Here is a 21,927-nt window from a genome sequence, read left to right as displayed (position 1 = left end):
CTTTTGGAGGGAAATCTACACAGATACATAAAATATTCAATGTATCTTGAACTCTTGATGGAATAGATGATAACATACTTAGAACACATAATGGAACGATACTTGCCAGTTGGATAAGTGACTAGACAAAATCCTACTGAAACCATAGAGGGAGTTTGGATAAAATAAAACAGTGGAAGCTGGGTGTGGCTCATTACTTGTGACAATTATACTGAGATGCGAATAGGGGAAGCTGTGTACATAGTTTATTATTGACTGTGATAAATATACCACACTAATGCAAGATGTGAATAATAGTGAAAACTGGGTATAAGGTATATGGGAACTCTGTGTACTACTTCACAACTTTTGTTTTGTAAATTTAAATACAACCTGAAATAAAATGTTATTTGAAAACAAAATAGAAATGAGACTACTAAATACAGAGACCATGCAATGGAGGGGGAAAAGGACTCTCTAAAGTTCTGTTCTGCTTAATAAGGCAACCACTAGTCACACGTGAGTATTTCAATTTAAATTGACAAAACTTAGCTGTACTACCCACATGCAGATACTGAACTTTTCTATTGCTGCAGAAAACTGATTGCACAGTGCTCCTCTTTGGTGAACAGTCTAAACATGAGTTAGTTATACCTCAGCTCTACCACTTGGTAGTTGCAATTCTGGACAAATTAGGGAATCTGGACAACTTAATGAGCCTCACTAGCAGTTGGCTTTCTCATTAGCAAAACAGATATGTAACTGTTATCCCAGTGCCTGAGCTGCTGAAAGGATGAAGATAAAGGGCACATCACAGTGCTTTTGAAAGCTATGTAATACCAGAAAAAGCTTAGCTACTAAGTTTTATATTTTTATGTGATTTGGATTATGAAGTCCAAATCATACCACAAGACTATATACTTAAAAAAAAAAAAAGATGTATTTACTTATTTATTTGAGAGGAAGAGTTACAGAAAGAGGGAGAGAGAACAAAAGGTCTTCCATCCACTGGTTCACTCCCCAAATGGCTGCAACAGTTGGAACTGGGCCAATCCAAAATCAGGAGCCAGGAGTTTCTTCCATATCTCCCATGTGGGTGCAGGGGCACAGGCACTTGGGCCATCCTCCACTGCTTTCCTAGGCTCATTAGCAGGGAGCTGTATTGGAAGAGGAGCAGCAGGGAGATGGACCAGCACTCACATGGGATGCTGGCACCACAGGTGGTGGCTTTACCTGCTACATCACAGCACTGGCCCCAACTATGCTTATCACTTGTACCTTTCTGCAGTTTCAATGCAAGTTGAATTTTTTTACTGTTTAAACTTAAAGTTTTATGGCTTGTTTCCTTTCTTTTTGGTAACAAAAGAAGAAAAAAACACGCCTTCAGATTTTTCTTAGCAAATAAACGCCTACAGTAGCCACATGAGTAACAGAAATTGGTGAAGTGGCTGTGGTGAGGTCATGGCAAACTGGAGAACTGAGGTTTTGTCTAAACTGCTTAGGTGCTACTAGGCTCCTGTCAATCACGGCCATTTAGGAATGGCTGACCTAGGGTAGCCAGAGACCAATTCTTAAAAAAAAAAAAAAAAAAAAAAAAAAAAAAAAAAAAAAAAGAACGCCAGATATTCTTTAGGCAAATTAAAGACAATTAAGAAACCACATGTGGTCTGTGGTTGCCACTATGTGACCTCTGATTTCTAGGACTCTGTGGCAGTTTCTTAGGGTACTCCAAATGGACAAAATTTACTTCTCAGAGCACTTCAAGATGAAAGAGAAATGAAGTTCACAATGTTACTTTATGTAAATTGCCAGTCCCTAGTACTAAAGTTATTTCTAGGGTTGCTAAAATATTAACACTTGAAAAGGAAAAAAAGACAAGAAAAATTACATTATTCTTACAAGATTTTTGCCCAAGTTTTACTGTAATTAAAGAAAATATTTTTTCTTTTTTCATTGTCACTCCATTGGAAAATTACTGGAAACCTGGGGGAAAACTATAGTATTTTCCATAAAAGCTAAAGTCACTACTGATGAATGAGTTAAGAAATAAAAAAAAAAAAATTCTAATTTGGAAAGCTTAATACCATAAAGCAAAGCAAATCTTTTAATTCTCACAGTAATTTAAATCCCGTATACTCAAAAGCCCATTAAATGTAAAAGGTTTCTGTACTGTATATGGAAGCACACATAATTTTTTATTCCAAGGGTACTTAACTGTATTTTATTGTTATCATATGCCCACCCAAGCTACCAGCAGTTGAGGCCTTTTTAATCAGTTGATAATTCAAATATTATTTCTAATACAAATATATGGTTTATCATGCTTATTTATCACTGACTTGGTACACTTCATAATCGCATTACAACCCCATTGTGTACTGAATACCACTTACAGTTCAAACTACTCAAGACAAGCACTGCTACTTTCACGAGAAGATTGGCAGTAATTAAATGTCTTATTTAGTAGTTGTTGGTAACCATTTTTTAAGGAGAAAAAAACAAAAGAAAGCAGTATAGATACATTTAATTTGATATTTGTATTTTATTAATGAGATCTATTTTGGATATATACTTTAACTGGGGGGTTAAAACAAAGATGTGTTGAAGTGTTTTGGTTTCTTTGCTATGAAATCGAATGAGATGGCAATGTTTTGTAATCCATCAATGAGAATAATTGAAACATCTGTGACCTACATGGCATAAAACTAATTTTTTTTTGACAGGCAGAGTGGACAGTGGGAGAGAGAGACAGAGAGAAAGGTCTTCCTTTGCCGTTGGTTCACCCTCCAATGGCTGCCACGGCCGGCGCGCTGCGGCTGGCGCACCGCCCTGATCCGAAGGCAGGAGCCAGGTGCTTCTCCTGTTCTCCCATGGGGTGCAGGGCCCAAGCACTTGGGCCATCCTCCACTGCACTCCCGGGCCACAGCAGAGAGCTGGCCTGGAAGAGGGGCAACTGGGTATAAAACTAATTTAAATTATACCAGAACACTAATAATAATAATAATAAAACAACAATAGTATTTTGCACATATAGACCCCCTTTCAGAGGAATTTCAAAGTGCCTTTTTTAAAAAGATTTATTTATTTATTTAAAAGGCAGAGTTACAGAGAGGTAGAGAGGTAGAGAGAGAGGTCCTCCACCTGCTGGTTCACTCCCCAAATGGCCACAATGGCTGAAGTTGGGCTGATTCAAAGCCAGGATCCAGGAGCTTCTTCCAGGTCTCCCATGAGGGTGCAGGGGCCCAAAGACTTGGGCCATCTTCTACTGCTTTCCCAGGTGCATTAGCATTCTGGATGGGAAGTGGAGCAGCCAGGACTTGAACCTGTGCCCATGTGGGATGCAGGCACCATAGGTGGAGGCTTTACCTGCTACGCCACAGCACCAATCGCTCAAAGTACTTTTTAAAGATGTTATTTTTCCTTTTCTGAACAAATAAGACAACTAAATCAAAGAGTAATAATGGTTCACCGTGCACAGTGAGTCAGTGGCAAACCAGGAATAGATTTTGTAACTTGCTCAGTCTCCTACCATTGTATCGGACAATGATTACTCTGTTAGACTACATCTTAGAGGTTACACCCAAGACACAGCTTTCTCCAGATTTCTTGTGGGCTTACTATTTTCTTCCCCAGGCCCAGCCTATTAATAGTACTGTTTACAAACCTGCAGTGCCATCAGCTCACATGCTGATCCACTGAGGGTCACCTGGGGAGGGAAGAGACGCCCAGATGCATGATACCCAGCGCAATTATTTAGTCAGGAATAGGAAACTGGGATGGGCACAGTGCCGTGATTAAATCACCACCCGAGACATTCACAGCCCATATAGAGTATCTGGTTCAAGTTCCCCCTACTTCACTTTTGATCCAGCTTTCTGATGATGTCTACCCTGGAAGGCAGCAGTTAATGGCTGGGTCCCTGTCACCCACATGGGAAACCTGGGCTGAGTTTCTGGCTCTGGGTGTCAGCCTAGCCCAGATCTGGCTGTTGTGGGTATTGGGAGAATGAACCAGTAGTGGATGGAGGATCTCCTTTTTTCTCTGCCTTTCAAACAAAAACGAATATAAACAAATAAAAAAGTTTTTAGACATTTATTTAAAAAAATAAAGTGGGCAAATTAAGATGGGAATGAAGGGGCTGGAGCTGTGGCATAGTAGGTTAAGCCTCTGCCTGCTGCACCAACATCCTATTTGGGCACTGGTTCGAGTCCTGACTGCTCCTCTTCCGATCCAGCTCTCTGCTGTGGCCTGGGAAAGCAGTGGAAGATGGCTCAAACGCTTGGCCCCTGTACCCACGTGGGAGACCCAGCAGAAGCTCCCAGCTCCTAGCTTCAGATTGGCCCAGCTCTGGCCACTGTGGTCATTAGGGGAGTGAACCAGCAGATGAAAGACCCATCTCTGTCTCTCTGTCTGTAACTCTGCCTCTCAAATAAATAAATAAATCTTAAAAAAACAAAGATGGGAATTAAGTTTAAATGGAGAGAGAAAACGGCGTGAGCTAAATGTTCAATAAATATATGGATAGGTGGATGGAAAACATTTTACAATTCAGTTGGAGGCTATGATGAGAAACAGCAGAGAAAAAGGATGGAGTCACAAAGTAGTGTATTCTTGAAAACATGGATTTCACATGTCATTTAACAGGCTCTTCTGTATAGACGCCATCAGACACACAACAATGTATCAAGCATGGCCCCTGTCTTCAAAGTTATAATGCAATTGGACAGTGCCTGAGAACCACAGAAGTTTATAGGATAGAGAGATCATTTCTGGCTGGGAAGCCTTAAGGTGTGACTAGAATGCCAGCAGGTAGAGACTGGGCTGAGGTTGATGATCCAGGCAGGGGACACCACATGAGCCAAGAGGGATGTGGCCAAAGTGGAGTCAAGGTCTGCTCAGACACTGCTGAGGGGTCTAATTCGCAGGCACCACTCAGGTTCTGTCTGCATCTTCCAAGGTACAAGGAGATGGATGATCAGTTTTCTATCACCAGGACTGCAAAACTGATCCATGAAGTTGACTAAGCTCCTTCTCCTGCCTTGTCACCCCACAGCACCTATTCTGTCCCAAATCACTGAGGACAGACAACCTTATAAAACTGCAGAAGGCTACTCCCTCCAGCACCAGGCAGCTGGGCCTTGAGTAAGCTGAAGAGGACAGCAGGTGGGAAAGGGTCAGGAAACTCACACTGTGGAGGCTCTTAAACACCTCGTTTGGCCTAGCTTCCACCTAATACCTTTCCAGTAACCCACTGAGTCTCCTCAAGGAGCCACCACCCTCCCTGGCAGCCCTTTCCCACTTTATGATGTAAGTTAATGGGGGAAAATAACATGCATTTTATAGCCAATTTTGTTGAAATGCATTTATTTCATCTCTAGTTTGCTCATTATCAGAAAACAGTTTCTTCTTGCTTTTCCCTAGCCTCTTTTTTTGTTCACTTTATCTCTGATACTATATTACTTCATATAGCACCATAAATGCTTCCTTTATCTAGGAAATAATCCTTGTGTTTGACTTCATTTTCCTTTCTACTGTCTATTTAAATTGTTTCCTAGATGCCACCAGTCTCCCTTTCTATATCAAACTTAATGCATATTTGACAGGAAGCAAAATTAAAGTTCGAAGAGTTTCACTAACTCTGAGATTCTCAACATTGTTGGTGTGCATCAGAATCACCGGTGGAGATTCTGAAAGAATACAGTGACATGCCCCCCACCACCACCACCTTGCACTGACTGAATCTGACATCCAGCAGTGGCATGTGGGCACCTGTCACTTTCAAAAGTGCAAAAGGTCCACCCTGGTGGTTCAGCGTCCTGCTAAAAGGTCCATGACTTGGATTCTATTTGGCTTTCTCCTTACAGCTACAACCATTGTTCTTCACCCTCCCAGTTACTAGTGGAAAACATGTTGCAGGGACACATCCAAACAAAACAGGAATGTTAGTGGATTGTTCATATTTCAACTTATTTCAGTAAGTACAGATAACTGAGTTATCTTTTTTCATAAACTTCTGACAAAAATGCTGCATTGAGAAAAAAAACTAAAAACAGTACCAGGATAGGTTTTAACATTAAACTGTTTTAAATACATGTCTGGTGTTATGCTAGATGCTGATGATAAAAATCTGAACAAAACATGGAAAATGATAGGCTGCAGAAACCAGTTCAAATACGCTAACTGTAACACTAAGTACTACAATAGTCATTTGGACAAAGTGTTATTCTCAGAAGTAAAACCTACAGATATTTACTGCATGCTTACTATGTGCCAGGCACTGCTCTAGGTATTTTACATGTTGCCTGGTTTAATGCCCTGTGTGTTTTATATGTTACCATGTTTCCATAATATTAACCTACTTAATTTTGAATCCTATAAGGTAGGTGCTGTTGTCATTCCTGCTTTATAGATGAGGTAGGGCAGGAACAAAAAGTCTCCCACTGAAGGTTCCTTACCCAGTAGCCTGGAAAGCTAAAACTTGCACTGGGCATTATGGCTCCCGAGCTTGGATTAGCCTATGTTGCCCAGATCAATGCCCTTGGTGCTCAACCAGTGCTATCGGAAGGGATAAAACAACAAATATGTTCAGAGCACTCACCTAGTATGCCTGAAGCCCCTCCTTCCGAAAACTCCTGCCCACTACAGGCTAGAACCTTTGAATATTTGTAGGATTCCTTAAAACCCAGGCCAGGCCAAAGACAAATATTATCTTTCTCTCAACTTCAGCAATAGGATCAAAGTTTAGGTTTTCATAGCTAAACCTTAAATTGATCCCTTCCCTTCTCTGCTCCTCTAACTAGACGATTATGGAGCCACACTAAAAGTAACATTTTGAGGCTACTGCTTCTAAGAATTTCCCACATGCCTAGCCTGTAACATTGACACTGTGCTGCAATGAAAAGGGTATTTCCTTGGAATAAGGTGAGAAAGAGAGGCAGATAAAGGCATGCACTTCAGGTTGAAAGGAGGAAAAACGTTTCCTGATTCAGAGCTCAAGGCTGCTGCCAACAGCTTGTTTTGTTCCTAAAGATCAGCACACAAAATTTCAGAGCTGGAGGGAAAAGATTTGGATGCTAAGTTAGTTGGGTAGCAGGGCATGAGTCCCATCATTCCTTTGGGGGCAGAAAAAAATAGCAAAAACCTTTATAAAAGATGAGCAAGTAGGCTGTGAAAGGAATGACCCCTCCCATATAGGGAAAGCAATTTGCATCTACAGATCTCATTGGTATGACCTCCTTCAAAGAGTGAAAACCTCAATGGAAAGCCACTATATACCCAAGAAAAGCTGTGCTGGTTATTTGTTGAGCTGCATACAGACTAACAAACAGGAGTGGTTAACCTGGCGCACCATGCACTATAGAGATATTTTTTTTAAGTAGGCTTAGTCAGCTAATCTTGTTGAGATTTCTCTCATAGTACTGATTTCTTATTCTCAAAATAAATTAAGAGGCTTCATTCAAAATTCCCTGTGGTCTACCAGCTTGAGTTTGTTGGGTGTCTTTGATTGTCTCTTGTCTTTAGATTTCCCCGCCTCGTCTCTTTAGATTTTGCTGTGCCCTTTGGTATTTCCCGTTAGTCCATGTCTGGAATAGCTAATTACATGGTAGCATAATTCCTGCCCGTACAACAAGGAATAGCAAAACCTTGCTAATTCACACCAGTGACTGAAAGACTCTCGTGTAAGTTACTGAATTATGCAAATGAGCAATAAGAAAGATGATTCAAAATTGTATTTCATTCATTTATTTTGACAAGTGTAGTTTAGTCTTAATTATTTTGAAAATTTCTTTGTAGCATACTAATAAATTTACTGTGGCACATTTGTTAAAAGTGATAAAGCCTCTACTAACAGCGACCAGAGTATGTTACATAGAGTGTGTCCTGGAGTCAGATTCATGTTCTGACTCTTTTCTCTTGGATTTCACTAACTTTCCATTACTGTTCTTTATTCTTTAGGTAAGACAATATATGGTAAATCAATAAAACACAGGAATTATTCTGGCAGAACTACTCACTGATTTCATCAACAGATTTTGTGTATGTTTATCCTTTTATCATAATGTTAGTAACAAACAAAGTCAGCCATGCTTTAAGTAAACATTTTTACATTCTAAGGTCATAATGCTAATAGGACTTTATTTTTATCTCCTAAATAAAAGTAGTTCAATCTGTCATTCATCCCTCTTAATTTCTATTTCTGTTTTGTTTTGTCTTACCATACTTCTTTCTTTTAAAGACATCTGTTTTAAGATAAGTGGATGTATCACAGTATGTAACATTTCCATGTCAAAATACTTACATTATTATATTCTGAGCTAAATTATTTAAGAGAGGAAAACATTTAGATACACTTTTGACAGATATATCCTGGAGGATAGATCAATTTCTTTCAAAGTACCACCACTGGATACAGTGGGAGTAGAGAGAAAATAGAGAGAATACCCTTGCAGCTCACAATCCTGGGTTTAAGGCTTCCCACAGACCAGCCTCTTGATGGGGATGTTAGACTCCCAAGCTTTGCTAAGGTCTTTCAGCTCTTGGAGGTTGTTTATTCATCTGAGAAATGACAACTACTCCTATCCAAAGGGGCTGTTTTGGAAAAGCAAAAGCTAACGGATGTGAATGTTCTCCATAAAAAGTAAAGACCCATAGAAAATAGGTATTTTAGAGGGTGAATGCATGAATAAATAAACAATCAGAAGTATTATCACCTGTACAAGCAGGAACTGAGTCTTGCTTATTCAAACTTGTGTCCTTTTCCTATCGCAAAGTGCAGAGACCCAACAAATACTTGAATGAATTAGGTGAGGGTGCAGGACATGAACAGTGGCAGAGCAAACCAGACTTACACACAGATCTGGTTTTGTAATGCTACTGGTGAGTTTTGTGTGCCAATAATTTCTTTCTTCTTCTTCTTCTTCTTCTTTTTTTTTTTTTTTTTTGACAGGCAGAGTTAGTGAGAGAGAGAGAGAGAGAGAGAGAGAGAGAAAGGTCTTCCTTCCGTTGGTTCACCCCCAAAATGGCCGCTACAGCCGGCGCGCTACGGCGATCCAAAGCCAGGAGCCAGGTGCTTCCTCCTGGTCTCCCATGTGGGTGCAGGGCCCAAGCACTTGGGCCATCCTCCACTGCCTTCCCGGGCCACAGCAGAGAGCTGGACTGGAAGTGGAGCAACCAGGACAGAATCCGGCACCCCGACTGGGACTAGAACCTGGTGTGCCAGCGCCGCAGGCGGAGGATTAGCCTAGTGAGCCGCGGCACCGGCTATCTTAAAACAAGAGAAATATTTCAGTGTCTAAAATCAGGTAACAAACCTCCCTTTTTTGTCAACACTACTGTCTTAAGTCTTCAGCTCTTGGAGAGTGTACTAAGCTTAGCTCACAGGCTCACAAACTAAGGAGAAAAAGGTTTCCCAAAACCTTTCCATCGGTAGTATGCAATCAATGTTTTAATTCAATTTACTGCAATGACAGGATACTAATTCTGTCTAGTTACCATCCTGTTGGCCACAGGAGCTGAATAAATTCATGACAACCACAGGAAGGACAACTGGTGATGGGGTTTTCTTTGTGTATGAGGATTAGCAAGATGTGGACATGACGGTACAGCATAAAATAATGAATAAAGACTGACTAACAATGTGAAAAATCAACATCATATCTTAGCCTGGGGCTATACCACAAAGCCACTATTTGACTCAAACAATTAAAGTTAATTCTCTTAGATAATTATGGCTACTGTAAAGAAGGATAGGACAATGAAGACATATGCCAATTTATATGAAAAACAAGAAAGCAAACCAAAAAAAGTGTTTAAACCATGTCAGTTTCAAAATTAAATCTGCACTGTAACCGAAAAATGAGGCCTAAGCAAACACTCAACTTTCCATCATTAAAGACTTTACTGGTATAGCACAAGCAATTGGTTAAAAAAAGAAAACAAAGTATCAACCACCAAACCCAAAAACAAAGATGAAGAGGATACATGCAAGGCTGTGCTGTTTCACTAGGGGAGCGAGCATGCGCACTTCTGAAATCTTGAGAAGAAATGTTAGCATAACAGAGTTAAGGCAAACAAAAAATGATTAAGACATGAAATTCTGGGCTAAGTAGATGAGGAAAGATTCCCAAGAGGAAAAGAACGTGTAATTTAAAAATAATCCCTAACTACTAGAGAAAAATACAAGAGTTAGACTAAACCTGTTTAAACCCCAAACATCTCTGAGATCATGAAACAATTTTAGATGACTATAAATCCTTTAATTTGTTTGAAGTAAATGAGACTGGCATTTTCATATTGATCATTGACTTTTTCTAAAAAATTTACATTTATTAGAAATTTTAGTTGCTATAAAAAGTCACAAAGTCAATAACTGATAAAACCACAGAGTGCTTCTTTAGGAAGCTGTAAGAAAAAAATGGAATGCTACCTAAGACTATAGAGTACAATCTTTTAATAATTTAAGTCTGCATTTTTTAAAGTAACTATTAGGTATCTTAAGGGCCATTTCAGTACATTTCCAATGAAAAACACTAAAATAGTGGAAAGAAAATTTGCTATAACTCAAGTACTTGATTTAGGTTATAATGTATGGATTTGTTGCATAAATATCGATATTCAGTATTCATTCCTGAAACTCAAAGTACATTCTATCACAATACTTGAAGGATCTACTTCTTTTTCTGCCATGAGTATTATAAGCCATTTCTTCCTAATTAATGTGCAATTAATTCAACCAACCTCCAATTAATCTTCTAAAACATTGCCTTACTTAGACAATAAAGCAGTCTTTAGTCTGGGTTTTAAACCTGGGCTAAAATAGACTCCTACAGACCAAAAATGGTTCTGGGATTTCTCTTTGTGGTGTAATTTAGATGTCATATCTAATTTGCTGTCATGACTATTGTTTCACTGTGCAATTTGTATGTCGTTTTGAATGGTAAAGGCATCATGGCTTTATTGAATTAAACCTTCTGTCTTTATTTAGGGTCTGATGTTACATGTTTGTGCATTTATGTTTATGTCTCAAAAGCTGCATTTGACATCAAGTAGCAGAAAAAGACTACACTCTTTTGATATGTTTCCTCATGTTAGTAAATATAAACACAAACTGGAAAACATCCTCCAAATTCAAGAAACAGAATGCTGAATATTATTATTATTGCTCTTAAAGGCAGAGATAGTTAAACAAGTCATCCACATTCCAGAATTATGGAAGACTTGGCTGCTTTATAACCTAAATGCCTTGATTGTCAATTCTACTAATCAATTATTTCCTAAGTAAGAACTGCCCTTTCTAAACAGTTTTTGTGATACCTATCTGAAACCTTAGATACTATTCTTACCACAACTCCATAATCACCAAGAGATTAAAATGTTCCCTGACTTTAACTCATAAAGGACCAAGGCCATTTTACATATCCCACAATACTCAGTTTAGTGTGAGTCTACCTGCAGTTGCCCTTGTCCTGGCCTATGAGTTCAAGTTCCAAAGTAAAGCCATGACTAAGAAGACTAACCATGGAAAGCCTTGCACTAGACCATTGGAATAGCCTTTTAAGAAATTTTTAGTGCATGAAATTTCATAAAGTTTTTACTAGATAATTACACTTCCTGATTTTGTAATTAGTGGAAGTACATGCAATTACATAATAATTATGATAGTAATTACGTAATTAAGATGTATAATTATGTAGTAAAAAACATCATGGAAATAAAACCATCTACTGTGTAAGCACAATACATTTTAAAAGTAAATTCACTAGCTCAACTGTTTAAAAATACTTTTCTTCAAAATAAAGTGATTAGCTCACATTATGCTTTAACTGCTTAAAATTGTTTAATTTTTTTCTCATTGGTGATAGAAATACATTTTTTAAAAGTACATGGAAAAAGTCTGATATTTTCCCCACTCTCATTACTCATAAAATATGTTTTGTAAATGAAGACCATCAACCACTGCACTATCACAGATACTCCAGTATTGTTGTACGTGTCACCCCAAAGTGGGGAAAGAACTGCCCACTGAAAGGATGTAATAGGAAGTGATTTTGTAAAATGAATAATACATCTGTTATCCTCACACACCTCTACATCCCTTGGTACATAAACGCACAACTAATGAGTGCATATTTACAGAAATGGGCTTAAAGAAAAGGCATATAATTAGAATCCAGAAATTTGCTCCCCGAATATACAGCAAGTTTCATATACTACTTCAGCTATCCTAAACAGGATAAGAGCAAACAAACAGACACACAACACTTCTACATATGGGCAAAGCAACCAAGGTGCCAATTTCCTGGGAGATATAGTGTCCTCTTTGTTACACTGTAAAGTCATCTCTAGTTAAGAACAAAATAGAAACAAAACTCCCAGAATTCACGGGAAAAATGGCAGTGTGAAGTGGGCTACAGGCTGCCATGGGAAACATTAACTTTGTCATTCTTACAGTGAGCAGAAAAACAGCAAAGTTAGCAACAGAAAGAAAGTAAATTTCAAAGTAAACTTTTCAGTAGCAAACTAAAAGAAAATCCTGCTTCCACTAAAAAAAAACAAACAAAAAACAGTTCAGTGCCTTGAAATTTTTGCCAATGTGCTAAATCAATGTTATAGTGAGGTCCAGAACATAGTGTTGGGTAAAACTTCACTCTGGGCACACTACAGCATGGCTGTTATACGAAATGAGTACAGTACGACATTATGCTTCTTTATTTTTTTTATTTTTTGACAGGCAGAGTGGACAGTGAGAGAGAGACAGAGAGAAAGGTCCTCCTTTTGCCGTTGGTTCACCCTCCAATGGCTGCTGCGGCCGGCGTACCACGCTGATCCGAAGCCAGGAGCCAGGTACTTATCCTGGTCTCCCATGGGGTGCAGGACCCAAGCACCTGGGCCATCCTCCACTGCACTCCTGGGCCACAGCAGAGAGCTGGCCTGGAAGAGGGGCAACCGGGACAGAATCTGGCGCCCCGACCGGGACTAGAACCGGTGTGCCGGCGCCGCAGGCGGAGGATTAGCCTAGTGAGCTGCGATGCCGGCCCTGCTTCTTTCTTTTTCAAGCCATTCATCTTAAGAAGCTGAAAACTAGTTTGAAAATCCTAATTTGCTTCTCCCTGTTCCTTTCAGTTAAGAAGAAACAAAGTAGAACTCATACTTTCTACTTTTTGTCCCGTCTCCTGGCCCGTGTCAAGCCACACTACATTTTTAGCTTAATTACAGAATATATTTCAAAATAACAAGTTGTGATGTGAATTTTACCACAAACTTGGGCAAGCCTTCTGTAGTTTGCATTTCTGTCATTTTAAAGTTTTTACCAAAAGGATAGCCCTGGGGGCCAGCAAAGGGAGTGGGTAAAGCCTGCGATGCCGGCATCCCGCGTGGGCAACAGTTCTAGTCTCAGCTGCTCCACAGCTGATCCAGCTCCCTGCCAATGTGCCTGGGAAAGCAGCAGAAGATGGCCAACGTGCTTGGTCCCTGCATAGAAGTAGATGAAGCTTCTGGCTTCTGGCTTCAAGCCCCAACAGTCATGGCTGTTTGGGCAGTGAACCAGCTGATGGAAGACTCCGCTCTCTGTCTCTCCTCTCTTTCTCTGTTGACTCTGCCTTTCCAGTACATAAAATAAATTCTTAAAAAAAAAGCAAGCTCTAATCAATCAATAAATAAAATGGAAGTTGGCTTTAGTTAGTAATTGAGGAGAGTGTCTTAGACCAGTGCTTCTCACACTTCAATATGCCTGGGAATCCCCCGAAGATCTTGTTACACCACAGATACTGAAGTGGAATAGGGCACTGGGAAGGCACTGATATTTTTATCCCTTAACTGCCACATTCTTTCAATAATTATTTCAAGTTGAATAAAACTGCTTTTCTTCAATTTAGTTTATATCACTTTTTATTATAAAAGCAGAACATTCCCAGAGTTCATAAATTAGAAAGCATATAAAATAAAGGAAAAAGTAAAATTTATCATCCACCCAAAGACTGTCAAAAAGTTCTAGTGTTTCTTACTAATTTTTCCACCTTCCTTTCACCACAAATTAGAATCTAATGGTTACATAGTTTTATACTTTAACATATTACCTTTTCCTATGTCATTGAATATTAAAACTATGCAATATTTAACAACAAAAAGTTCAGGATTATGAGTTTTTCTTCTGTAAAAATCATTTTCGAAAAAAGTTCTCTATGTACTTCTACAATCACTTTCTTATCATAAACAGATAGTTAACTATGCTCTGAACTGGCAAACTGGAACCCCCCACTGTACCATTTTCTTTAAACCAATCAAAGCAACAGGGTTTTCAATAAAAACCAACCTTAGATTAAGATTTTTATTTAAATTACAGAGAGAGAGAGAGAGAGAGACAGACAGAGAGAAAGGTCTTCCTTCCATTGGTTTACTTCCCAAATGGTCGCAACAGCTAGAGCTGCACCGATCCGAAGCCAGGAGCCAGGTGCTTCTTTCTGGTCTTCCACACGGGTTCAGGGGCCCAAGCACTTGGGCCATCCTCCACTGCCCTCCCGGGCCACAGCAGAGAGCTGAACTGGAAGAGGAAGAACCGGGACTAGAACTGGTGTCCATATGGGATGCCGGCACTGCAGGCAGAGGATTAACCTACTGCGCCACAGCGCCAGCCCCTAGATTAAGATTTATTTTAAAGGGAGAGAGAGCGAGAGCGAGAGCGAGATCTTCAATCTGCTGGTTCACTTCCATGTGCCTGCAATAGCTGGAGCTAGGGCCAGAGCCACCACGTGGGTGATAGTACCTAAATACCTGAGTTATCAACAACTACCTTCCCAGGTATATTAGCAGGAAGCTGGACTGGAAGAGGGGTAGCCAGGACAGGGGACTGAAAGAGGCACTCTGACATGAGACATGGGTATCCGAAGCAGCAGGAAGCTTAACCTGCAGTGGTAGAACACCTGCTTCAGATCATTTTATATATTATATATATGATATATATGCCAGAAAATGAAACCAAAAGAAAATAAAATTTAAAGCTGCCCATCTCTAAATCTATTTTTATAAAGAAAAATGTTTTTCACAATTATAAAAAGCATAACTAAGAAGAGCAAAATGGTGCTTAAGTGAATGATTATTTTTATATGTATTTGGTAAATGTAAATTGCTTTTTGTGTATGTGTGTTTTCTATTTATCATTTATTAAAAGCAGGTATAAAGCTAGTCTTGAAGATTCAACAGTCAGTGTTTCAGGGAAATAACGCAAACTGCGGGCTTGAAACGTAGCATAAGATGAAATGGATCGGCTAGGCACTCTCTGACATAGCCTGCTTTAGAGTATCTCCAAGGATTTAACAGAGTAAATTATGAGAATGTCAGCTGGCTTAGAGAGGATTCTAGGGGCTCTCTGCTACTTGGATTTCAGTACTTTAACAATGATAAAACTCTTGTACTTTTGCTTTAGCAGTTTGGGAAATAGAGTAGAAATCCTTAAGACTGAGAAGGGACCTGGCAAGATACCCTAAGAAATCTCCAAATTCCATTTTTAGTAATGCACATAATTTCTTCTATACAACTCTTACTTTGGGGCTTAAAAATACATACTACACTTTTAGATCCCTTTACTTTCCAGTACTAGCTGTTGTCTTTCTTTTGGAGACCATTTCCCTTTGAGTAATACAATTATCACAACTCGCTGAGTGTAACTAGTTGATGGAGAGCAGAGAACAGGACGTTATGGCAGTGAAGGTAAGGAGCAGTCAGCTTGGCTCACACACCAGTCAAGTGACCCAATATTCTTTCAGTTCAGTCCCCATTTGGCATTAGGCAAAGCACAGATACTCCTACAACACGTCACTTGCCTTCAGTATCACTGGCAAAGAGCTAAAGTAAGTGACATGAAATCTGCAATGTCAAGGAACTTCAGTCACTTTAATTTATAGCACACCTGAGTCAAGTCAAGCACTACAGTAGGCTCTAGAACTTTTATTTCACAATGCAGTCCATTCATGGACACAACTGCTTCCCAGGACTAATTCCTCTAAAAATCTTTAAAATTGCTTTGGTGGCTTCATTTTCCACTAAGATTTAATTTAAGAAATGTTTAGTGAGCTAGCTACAATGGGCAAAGCATAGCTAGCCCAGACACAACCCTCTGCTTCAATAAACTTAGCAGAAAAGAAAGTAAAGCCCAACAGTTCAGGGTAAGAACTATGAGAAGGGCATTCAGAGGCTGCTGTGGGAGTGCCAAGGAAGCGAATTCATATTTACATGTGTCAAATCTGCCATCAATATACCCAGCACGATCCACTGCTGCCTCTCAGGGCTGTTGAGAGGACTTGAGTTCCCCGTGTGAAAGGACCACAGTAAGCTATAAAGCACCTTGCAAAGGAACAGCCTAGTTCGGAGTGGCACTAATGGAAACAAGAAATGCCTACATATATTACAACGAAGCCTCAAGAAAGGGCAGAAGACACAGTACCAAGAAACTGAAAAGCTGAAGAAGAAAAGTACTACTAAAGAAAGAGAGTGAGCTTAAGAGGGAGAAGTGAGCGCAAGGCTTCACCAGGCGGAGAGGAGCACCGAGCACAGCGTGTTTACAGAAGCTGCTCCTGAGGCTGGGCCACTAGAGGTCCCAGCCACAAAAAAGGGTGACCTGAGGATTCCTGCGGGGAAGTCAGGCTTCTTAACAGAGACGTTTCCTAAGGTTAGATCATCACCATCCACATGCTTCAACTCTAATTCCTTTCTTCAGTAGAATCCTAAATCCTAGTGTTCCAATTCTGGCAGAGACAAATGCAACATGTTCAAAGGGGTTTATAGAGAGAGTCACCAAGTAGACCATTTGCTATGGGCTGAAATGTGCTCCCTCCCCTCCAAAATCCATACTGTAGGAAGTCTTCAACTCTGTACCACAAAACGTTGGCTACATTTGGAAATAGGGCCCTCAAAGAAGCAGGTATGTGAAAATGAGGCCATTTGGGTGGGCCCTAATCCAGAACGACTGGCGTCCTTATAATATGAGGAGATCAAGCACAGAGAGAAACACCGGTGACGACACAGAGAAAACAGGCATTTGCAAGCCATGGAGAAAGGCCTTGGAAGAAGTCAACCCTTCATCCCTGGATATCTAGGCTGCGGCGCTGTTGTTGACGTCAGGCAGCCCTGGCAGACTACCACATCATCCTATTACAAACAGCTGACACAGAGTTAAGTCTCTAAGGAGAGAATAGGAACAGAAAAGAAGTGTCTTTCTAGAAATAAAGAAAGAGCAAATAAACACTGAAGTGAAAAGGCAGCTAGTGGCTCCCAGTCTCTCTTCTACAACTGGAGCAGACTGGTGGTGGCACTCAGGCCATACAACATTTACCGATCTTTGCTCGGCAGACTCTAAGCTCCTCCAGGGCAGCTGAGAGTTGACCACCCATTCCGCTCCTCTCATATGAGGGACGGCATTCAAAGCTAATAGGAATGATACGTATGTTGTTTTTGTTGTTGCTGAATAAACAACAAAAAGGCTCAACTGAGAAAAGCGAGTCTGCATTTGTAAGCAGACTTAATTTAGAAAGTTGGGCAAAGACTTGAACTGATTCAGGTTTCCCCAAACTGTTCACTTATCCCTACTCAGGCCAAGGCACCATGGGATGAGGCAGTCAAATGGGACCACTTTGTGCTGAAATCCTGGAAATAGGTTTTTACTTCATATATTGCCACAGTGTTCCTCTAAAACCTCCTTTGGATCCATTATGCCATCTGTGTACATTCTGGAGCAGTTACAATAATAATGCCAAAGACCCACAGAAATACGATTTTTAAAATGTTGTGTAGTTACAGTGAATATGCAGTAAACACTTCACCAAAGTGAATAACAGTCCTTTACCATTTTAAAGGAAAGGGAAAAATACCAAATGGGGTTAATTCACATTATGGACTAATGGCCTGTAAACTTTCAATTGAAAGCAAAGCACAGAAAAAGCTTTGACAGAGCTACTTCGCACTGTAAAAATAAATAAACATCTTTCAAATAATGTGTATGTGTTTTTTCCAAGTCAAATTGCCAAGTTTCAAACAAAAATTAAAACCACCATCCAGTTACAACCCTTAAAATACAGGCTTTATAATGGAAATGGTAAAACAATCTTGGGAAGGAAGTGTTGCTAGGCAGTGACAGTAAGGGAGAGTCTACAGTCAATACTTCACACCCCAGTTACATGGCACTTGTTGACAGATGATACTTAGAGCCCATACTCAATGATATAACTCTGTGTAACGACTGTCATTTTTCACAGGACTTCTGATGTTAACATCTACTGGTGCTCTGGCCTTGGTCCAAATTGAATAAATATGTTTGTCCTCCGGTTCCTACAGATTTTAAATCCATTTTTATAGCAGGTCCCCCTTGAATGGCAAATCCTAAGAGAGAATTTCACTCTGACTCAGAAAGCAAGAAGCAAATTTTATATAGTTTACATTCATTTAAATTTATGGAATTTCCCCCACAATTGTTTTCTTCTGTACTATAAAGACTACAACTCATATTCTATTCACTTTTGTTTAGAAATCATCCAACTGATTTGCTTAGAATACCCTGGACAGGGGCTATCAAACTTGGCTGCAGGTCAGAATTATCTGGGAGGACATTCTAAAAAGTATAACTTTCCAAGCTCTACCCCACGGTAGAGCATATGCTTCATGGATTTGGACTTTTACTATTGATTTGGATTTTTACTATGTCCCAGGTAACTCTTAAGTGAAGTCATATGTCAGGAAATCTCTACTCTTGGGCCACACTGTTAGGCACAAAAACCACTTGGCATTAATGCAGGATCTGAAAATGCCCTGAGCATGTAAATTCTAGCTAACTCACTCATACATACGTTATTAGGAATAGGAAACGAGCAGAAGGATGCTCAAAGGAAAATAGTTTCAACAGATAAAATCCAATAGAACAAAAGGGATTTTAGAACATTTCATGAAGTTTCTTCTGTTGGATACACATGAGTACAGTTTATATCCTTCTTGTTTTACTTTCTTTAGCTTTCTTTTTAAAAAAGGATTTATTTATTTATTTGAAAGCTAGATTTACGGAGGGGGGGGTATGAATGAATCTTCCATCCACTGGTTCACTCTCCAAATGGAGAAGGGCCAGGGCTGGGCCAGGCAAAAGCCAGAAGCCAGGAACTTTACTAGGTCTCCCATGTGGGTACGGGAGCCCAAGCATTTGGGCCATCTTCCACTGCTTTCCTAGGCACATCAGCAGGGAGCTGGATAGGAAGTAGAGTAGACTGGATTTGAACTGGCACCGCTATGGGATGCCGGCATTGCAGGCAACGACTTTACCCGCTGTGCCACAACACAGGCCCCTATTTTCTTTAGCTTTCTGAAATTCAAAAGAAGCAACGAGTAATTCACGTGGTGCTGTTTTTGCCCTGCACTGTTGGGTAGTATATTAATTATAAACAATAATCAAAACGTATTCCAATTCTTAAACCTGTGAAATGGGACTACAGGAACCCGTGTGAATGTACAGATCCTGTCAACACTCTCCCATCTGCCAAGCAAGCAGCTTCCAAATGGCTACTCTAGTCCCCCTTATTTCAGGAGGAGCAATGTGCACTCCTTGATGTTCTTCAAGAAGCTGGACTAAGCCTCTGGTGACTTTCTAGATCACTCCTCTGCATGTCTCTAAGTGCCACTGGATGTTTTGAAAAGTACTGATCTCAAAAGATTGACAGAGCCTCTCAGATAGGAATTTTAGAGCTGTAGAGAAGAAGATCCACTCCCTTTGGAGTCTAAGAACATCTAGGGGACAATCAAGGAAGGCTACATTTAGAAATAAGTCTTGGGGGAGCAGGTTCTCACATAGTGATACTCAGAAAGATGTAAGAGGCCTGAGAGAAACAGACAATGTATTCATCAGAAAATGATGCACTAGCTCATTTTCTCAAATCATAACTATTTTAAAGAAAAGGTCTTTGGGGGTAACAAAACACAACAGCTATTAATGACATTAGCAGTAAATATGGGAAAAATATTAGTTATGAATAGAAGTTCCAGAACCTAGTTATTAATGAACAGAAGGAACTCCTTCTGTATACAAATCTTACTAATTCATGAAAAATAGACTGTGGAGACAGGCCAAGTCCTTGCTGAACATCTAAAGATGAGATACTAATAATATCTGAACCAACTCTTCATTAGTTGCAAAATGTTTTATATTAAAGGACAGCAAAACTAAGTAAGTCAGCACATTTCTAAAAATAATTTCTAGCTTACCTTATAGATGTAAAAACTGAAGTCAATTATGACTAGAATTGAAAACAGGGAGACCAAATCAAGGGCATCATGGGGATTGGTATGTGAGGAAATCCAGCAATTTTTGTAGGTTTTTATATGCTGTTGAGGGTGTCTCCAGTCCCAACACCGACCAGCAAAACGTTGAATTGATATTCACTGACAAACAACATAAACACTCTGTAGGCAACTAATAAGAAAAATGTGTAAATTTGCCTTTTTTATTTTCTACATCTAATAGAAAAGTTGTCAATGTGATTTTCAGGTAGGAGAAAAAACATGCACTTGTCATGACATTTTCAAATACTTTAAGTTATGTAACAAAGCTTTTCCCAGACCCATTAAGTCCCACAGTGCTTGCAAGTCTTGTAGAAGGAAACATCGGGTGCAAAGGGCTCCAGGCAGCACCTGATCATATGGCTGAGGCGCCTATCCACTCTCTTAGGATGGAGTCAATAAAAGAACTCCACCCCATTCCTCTCTTTCAAAATGAACCTAGGCTTTTAGTGAACAGCAGAGACACACTCCAGGTCTATTTTTTTGTGGTAATATCTGGTTTTTGTAGGCCCAATGATTACGTTGCCTATGCTTACTTTATTACAATTACTAAACTCTATAGAAAATAGCATTTTCAAAATATAGCATTTAAAGAGTCCTTTTTGTACTGTTCCTCCCCCAAAGTCCTGCTTTAATGGAGCACAATGTGAGACAGGCTGTGGGGGCCAAAGCTGGGGATTCCTATACTGCCGCCCCTCATGCAGGGGATCCCTGTGTTCACAGGGGCCCCCACGGCCTACTTCTGAGACAGCAATGTGATGCTGCGTGAACAACCTGACACAGTAGGTCTGGCTTTTATGATGCAAATTTCCATTTTAAACTCAAAGGTAATTACAGTATTTTAACGTACCTTTCTCATGATCGGTAATAAGTTTCTCCAGCGCACAGTCCACATCAAAAATGTACCGGTAAAAGCACAGCTGGGTGTACAGGGTCTTGTCAGAATACTGCAATATAACAGAAAATAAATGAATACTACAGTTGGGGAGAGGGGGACCGAAGGAGATCGCTCTCAGCAGAGTGTATTCTCTAATTTCAACTTCCATATCAAGCAGCATTTTTTAAAAGAAAGGGGTAAGAAGCAAAGAATCATACTAATGGTCTGTCCCCCTCACATTGCACACCTACTTTTCATAATTCAGAATAAATCCTGCCACTTCGATCATAGATTACTACTTGTGAAGCTGCAGACTGATTACCCCTGCTGTCAAAAAACTGATTTTGTCAAATTGTAAATTCCTATGCACCCGTGACAATTTGCACTGTTAATTGGGAAAAGTGGTACTGTGCTTCCTAACTGGGACCTGTCCATGCTGGCAGGAAGTTAAACAATTTCTGAGAACTGCTTAACACATATTGCCATACTATGAGGCCCAGCTGTGGTGACAAAACACCGCCTTTGCCAGGACTTGGCCAATAGACACTACACCATGAATTGCACACAGACTCGAGTGACACCTTGACTGCCTGCTCTGTGCTAATCTTACGTGTAAGACCTCCAAGTATTATCATTAGTAGCACCGTGTGAAGTAAAATAAACAAGGTTTTGCACCCCACTTAAGTCCAAAACCACGTTTCATTACTTTGGCAAGTTCCAACACAACAAAGTAAAAAACACATGTGGTCAATTCAAAAGCCAAC

The 21,927-nt window shown here is 39.9% G+C and overlaps 1 protein-coding gene across 4 annotated transcripts in view; it reads right to left on the bottom strand.

The window, feature by feature from the left end:
• The window catches only part of POLA1 (DNA polymerase alpha 1, catalytic subunit), a 330,362-nt gene that overhangs the window by 45,809 nt on the left and 262,626 nt on the right, over nucleotides 1–21,927 (bottom strand). For 2 of the 4 annotated variants that reach the window (XM_008272470.5, XM_089324875.1), the window contains exon 36: nucleotides 21,137–21,233. In XM_008272470.5, the coding sequence (XP_008270692.3) occupies nucleotides 21,137–21,233 (97 nt within the window). Of the gene's footprint in view, nucleotides 1–13,838; nucleotides 14,519–20,211; nucleotides 20,389–21,136; nucleotides 21,234–21,927 lie in introns of those variants that run through there. The other 2 variants (XM_089324876.1, XM_089324874.1) reach the window with 2 other exon arrangements.

The sequence above is a fragment of the Oryctolagus cuniculus genome, chromosome X, assembly GCF_051225735.1.
Source record: "Oryctolagus cuniculus isolate XC-2025 breed Fujian yellow rabbit chromosome X, ASM5122573v1, whole genome shotgun sequence".
Lineage (NCBI taxonomy): Eukaryota > Metazoa > Chordata > Mammalia > Lagomorpha > Leporidae > Oryctolagus > Oryctolagus cuniculus.
The sequence above is the reverse complement of the archived record's forward strand: the minus strand, read 5'-3'. Positions and strand labels throughout refer to the sequence as shown.